Source organism: Teleopsis dalmanni, chromosome 1, assembly GCF_002237135.1.
Source record: "Teleopsis dalmanni isolate 2A chromosome 1, ASM223713v2, whole genome shotgun sequence".
In the NCBI taxonomy this organism is placed as follows: Eukaryota; Metazoa; Arthropoda; class Insecta; order Diptera; family Diopsidae; genus Teleopsis; species Teleopsis dalmanni.
In genome coordinates, this window is record NC_051846.1 from 193,865,096 (window position 1) to 193,871,312 (window position 6,217).

At 31.8% G+C, this 6,217-nt stretch overlaps 1 protein-coding gene across 1 annotated transcript in view; it reads left to right on the forward strand.

Moving 5' to 3' along the window:
* Positions 1 to 6,217, forward strand: part of LOC119666973 (bromodomain-containing protein 4-like) — a 15,469-nt gene that overhangs the window by 7,575 nt on the left and 1,677 nt on the right. The window contains exons 2-3 of the mRNA XM_038076250.1: positions 5,587 to 5,755; positions 5,900 to 6,205. Of these exons, the coding sequence (XP_037932178.1) occupies positions 5,587 to 5,755; positions 5,900 to 6,205 (475 nt within the window). The remainder of the gene's footprint in view (positions 1 to 5,586; positions 5,756 to 5,899; positions 6,206 to 6,217) is intronic.

Genomic DNA, 6,217 nt, shown 5'->3' on the forward strand with positions numbered 1-6,217 from the left:
ATATTTGACCAATTAACAGCATCGGAAGCAATTATTCAATTAAACGTTGACGCTAAGTTGTTGATTATTTATTAATGGTAAATCATTGCTTATTAATTGTTTTTAATAAATTATTAAAATTATATGTAAAAACCGACAATTATTTTAATATTATTAGCGAAAATTTACAATGAGCTTCATAATAACTTTCACAATTATTAGACAGCAAATTTTCAGATTAGTTGTAATCACTTTTTTTTATTCTTTTTTTTAACAATAAATAAAAGAATATTTAACACATTTGAATTCTTCCAATTATGATGAATATTTATGGATTGTCTTTGTTAATACTTATAATTAAGATTTATTTGATTTGGTTGTTAATAAAAATAATTGTTAACATAATTTGGGATTCCTCGTCTTAATGCTAATAAAATTAGAATTAGTATACACCTAAACAGAGTATTCAAAGATAAACAATATTGTTCTACATCAAGACTATCAAAAGCATGGGCCAAGGCCCACATGCGGCCCTCGCCTAATATATGTGCGGACCGCGACATATATTTCTAATCTACCACAATTACGCTAATTTATATTTGAATAATATTTTGGTAAAATTACATTATTTTATTGGGACACCATATCCCAATATGTTTCTGCGGCCCACCAATCTGCACAGTAATTTATATTAGCCCGCGTACATGCCTTTTTTGATAGCCCTATTCTATAGTCTCCGTAGAGATCTAATATAAATAATTTATATTTTGCGTTTTTTATGATATATTTAATCATAATTTACGTAAATTATTTACTTTAATTTTTCGATAGGATAATAACGATCGTATTGAAATAACTATAACGATAAATAATTTATTTAAAATTTCAATAGAAATGAAATCTTAGTTCTGACAGTTATCTTATTCTAGGTGATATACAGTAGAGAAGTGACTTAGGTTCTGATACAGCAATACTGAGTATTTATTCAAATCATACTGCAACATAAACATTTCTTAACAATACTGAAATAAAGTTGGACATTAATTCTACAATAAAGTATAAGTTATCTGAAGCTATAAACATAACTCTAAGTGACTGTCCGCTAAAACTCCACTAAATACCGTCCCTACTATTCTGGATTCTAACTATGAATTAGTGTTAAACTTGTATTAAGAACATGACTTTATTGTATACCTTCAAGCAGATAACCTTATCAAGAGGGTTTTTATTTATTTATTTATTTCTATTTGAGCCAGTGCACTTGAGCACTTTTACTCTTCCTTAACTCGTGGTATTTTTAAAATCCCTCTTTACGCCTTGACTGGAATATTGTTTATCACTTCAACAGACTAAGCAGTAATGGACCTCAGATCTGCATACCTCCCCTAGGAGCCTATAACCTTTCCGAGATTTGATAACGCGGTGTTGGCAAGTCCGAGGTTTTTTACTAACAGAAATGTACATTCATTTCTCGAATTGAAGAGACCCAAAAAATGCACACAAGGAAATGAGATTACTACTGTGAAGAAAATAGGGTTTACCATTAAACCAAGCAGAACGATACTACTACCGTTTAAAGTTGTTTTATTTGATAAAACAACCAAATCTCTGTGCTATCCTTGGTAAAAGGCTCAATTGGCAACAGAGCTACGAAGGCATTTTTCATGATGTGAAGTCACATGGTGCGTATACACGATATTAAACAATATTACTGACATTATTACTGATATTACTGCTATTAAATTTTCTTTTATAATAATTAGTAGAGCAATAATCACATACGATTATTAGATTTTAGTTTTTATAAACTATCTTTAGTTTTCAATATTGGAGATATTCCAACCATAAAATATTTATATGACAAAAAAGTTGTTAGTTTAATTAAACGAAAAACTAAAAATTATTGTAAATTAACTATTGTTTAATAACTTTCTACTTGTAAAATCTACCGCTGAGTAAGAGATATAAAAAAAAACACGCTGTTCCACGAAATTTTCGACACAATCCTTAAGTGACCCATTTCACTATAAAAAAGAGATTGTTATTTCCTGTTTTCAACTAATTGAGATAAAATTCTTTTGTCAATGTTGTTTTTTCTTTCATCGAACTTTTGACAAGATTTACAAAAAATTTTAATTAACTGCAATTTAAAAATCCCTCCTTAATTTCCACCTCGAATTAACTCTCGCATATTAGCAATCAGCGCCGAAAATAAAAAGACCCGAAACAAAGTAAGCCGCAACTTGTTTGGCCACCGAATGGAAAATCAGATTGGATCAATTTTACTTTTTTTGATTATTTTTGTATTTTTGTATTTTTGCATTTTATAGTTTTTTAATTTTTTTATTTTATTAGTTTTGGGTTTTTAGTTTTCGGTTTTCGGTTTTTTATGTACTCGTATTTTTTGGCCAAATGGCAATTGCGTGCCGCACTGGGCGACATTTACACATTTATGCTGATTGGATTGAATGGTAAGACAAATCCACATGAAATTGGGGCAACAACTTTTTCAATGGCACACCACTGACACATTCGCGTATCCACGTACCAACTTGCTTACATTTGTATCTAGAAGATACACTTGCGGTGCTGCGATCTACGATATTATGCATTAGTGCGCCGTCTGATGGTGGCGTTTTGGTCATATCATAACGATCGAATGATCATTTTGGCGTGTTAAGCATATAAATTTCGTATTTTAGAATCGCTTTTAATGCGTATGACTGCCTGAACCTGTTTAAAATGATTTTTTCATTTTCATTTAAATTTTAATTTTTTTGTTTTTGTTTTTATTTTCGGAAATTTCTTAAATTTTTTATTTTTTGAATTTTATTTTATTTTATTGTATTTTATTTATTTTTTGTTAAAGGATATACATTATTTGTAATATTTGTTGCTGTCTTATAAGTAGTTTAATGCATATTTCCTTTTTATATATTAAATTTAGGAGAAAATAAGTATTTTAATTTTTACTGAATCTCACATTTTCGCTATTACTGGATTTCGTCGATTATGTTGTCGGGAGAGAAAGTTGTCTTTATGCATATATGTTTCACTGATTTCAGAGAAGTGATCTTGTCTGCGCATATGTCCACTGTGCCGCATGTGCTTATGCTAATGGATGAAGTGCTACATATTTGCTGTAACCGTCTAAAGTGAGAATGACCATCTGAAAATCTGTTTAATTTGTAATAAATTATGCGGCTTCATAATGCAGTACGTACGCAACGACATACACACGCACGAACGATAGATATTTTTATCTTAACCAATTGGTATTCACATAAGTTAACAAAAAAAAAAAAAATAGTATAAAATAAAGTGAAAAAAAAATATCATAAATAAAAACTAAAATGAAATTGTCATACTTTTGTATGCGGTTTTATTAAATTACCTTTTTCAGCACGCAAGTTTGCAGTTCCGTCTGTTGTGACATCTACAATTGGCGAAAGAAATCAGAGTTGCGAGCCAAATACACAAATGGTAACATAAAAATTCCTTCAAGATTTTCACTACTTAATTCTGCAATATAGTATGTGCAGTGCAGAGCTCATAAAAAGCATATTAATTATAACCTACAGCAACGTAGCAATCTTGAAAGATTTATGTATCAACCTTTTTTTGTCCAACCAAACTAATACAGTCCATTGTATCTATGTATATCGCAAATCTACGCATTTCTCTACGCCAACATGAACGCGTTTTCATTGCCATTGCTACACTACCTCATCAGGCAGTCTCCGGCTCGACTGGCATTTTGATATGTCTACTGCAGCTTGATAGATTGCTTATTGCTGATTGCTGCTCGTCACCAATAGCCAGCAAAGTTGTCAACTCAGTTTAAGATAAATTGTCGCCAATAAAGTAAGAAATGAAAATGCGAAATTTTTTATTGTGAATGAAACTGAGTTATATCTTTATTTTTTCTTGAATCTTTTCTTGAATGTGCCGTGCCACTTCTACGATATTGGCCAATTGCTATTTTATTTACGATTATATTAGCCTTGAACTCAATTGCTAAGAAGGAACTAAAAGCTGACATGCAAGGAGAACACGTTTAATAATGACTGAATTTTTACAATCACAAAAGCGAAACTAGCACATTTGTCTGTGGCTTTCATTGTCTATCTCAGAATTCCGTTTATTATTATGTAACATAATAGAAGTTTAGATATCGCCTACATCCGGATATTATCTATTATAGGAAAAACTATCTTGTTTTTTGTTTCTTAAATGAATATAAAAAGTTTTAACTAAAGAGGAAACTTAATGCAGATACCACCAGTAAGAGATGTCCTCAGTTTTTAGAGCCAACCTGCCTTGTTGGCTCAACACCACTGTGTTCTAAACACACATATCAAGAGATTGCGACAATAGATACCCCATTTAAATTCCAAGGAATTCTTTCTTAAAGTTATGTGTTAAGCATAACTTCCCTCTTGGAAAGGAGCAAGGTCATTCGACCATTCTTGATCTGTGGGCCACAGTACCCGATATGAAAACGCAACTCAAGTAAATATATGTAATCATTTTTCACGCGTAGCTTTGGAGGTTACCCACAGCCATTGCTAAATTCAATTGGTCAGGTCAGCAAAAGCTACGAGAACTGATCTTCTCTGTACCAGATACACACCTCCGGTGGGTTGACGCAAGTCCCCATTATCCGCATGGATGACTACCAGTAATATTAGTATTCATGTTACTGTTAATACTAATGCTTATAAGGTGATATTTTACAGTTGCTCTTTATGTTTGACTAAGTTGAAGCAGTAGGCTTCTACATGAAAGCTCCGTTAAGTATAAATAATGGTCCGTTGTAACACCACCGTCAACATCCACATTGTTGCTTAATTTATATTTCGTTACTAATAAGTATCGTTTACCTGTATAAAGAAATTGAAAAAGAATTTGATCTGGGCCAACAGAACGGTTTTGTTGCTGCCGCAGCTATTTCCGCCTGATATTAAAGTTCCTCAAAAAGAAATATTCTGAGCCTCATTGAAATACTAGATACTCAATAACTTAACAGTTCATCTTAATCTGCGCTACCATCTTAACAACTTATGTCCGAGTTGACAGAATATCTCCTCTACAAGTAAATGACACTACTAGGCAGTTGCTTATAACTATCAGGCTTTAAACTGAACCAGGAGGACAATACTGCTGGGGGAACTCTTATTTTCACTTAATGTGAAGAACTCTTCAATGAGGAATATTATGGTTTTTATTTTCAAAAGAAAATCCATTTGGTTGTTATAAAAAAATCAAAAAAGATTGCGGATCTCTGCTCCATTAACTATTTAAATTCATACAGACTTCTAAATCTAATTACGGAGTGCTTTATATTCGATTTTACATAAAGTAGGAACTAAACTGAATATACTGAGTTTGATATATACAGAGTACATAGTACAGATATATATTAGGACATTCATTATGTTCTGCTTTATGCATGATAGATCATAAAGTGTAAAGCAATGAGTAGGAAAAAAATTTAAATTTAATTGAGACTATTGCCATAATTCATATTGTTATATTTCATATTTCTATTTATATTTTCATAAAAATATAGAATTTCTAAAGCTAAATATCTTTTATTATTTCCAGATTGCATTAGCTGATGAAGTAGAAGTGGTGAAGCCCAATAAAGATGAAATATCCGATCATGAGAATGAAGTCGATCAAGTAGCATTGGAATCAGAACAAGAACCACAGTCACCAACGAAAGTATTATACCAGCATAACATTCAACAACAACAGCCAGGACCAGCAAGAAGTAAGCTAATTATTGTAAAAACAAAGCTGTTTTGTTTTTTAACAAAAATTAATTAAACATATTCTAATCAAGCAATGATATCTATTCATATAATTCCAATCGTTTTCTTGATTGTATGTAAAACTTTCTTATATTTACTTATAGGTAATCATCAAAGTATATCAATGAGTTTGGGTCAACCCTTCGGTCCACCACCGCCGCCATCACAATTAGCTTATCAGGGTCCACCACCGCCACTGCCACCACAACGAGGACCACAAATACATGCACCACAAGTATTGCCAGACTTAAGCGTTGGCGCTTCAAATACAAATGAAGTATGGTCTTCACCAGTACAAGATATGCCAAAAATAATTTCGTTAGATGTTAAGTGTGAGAAGAATGGAATGAAAGTATTTGTGCAATTCGACAAACCATTCTATGGCATTGTCTTCTCGAAGGGTCATTATAGTAATATGAACT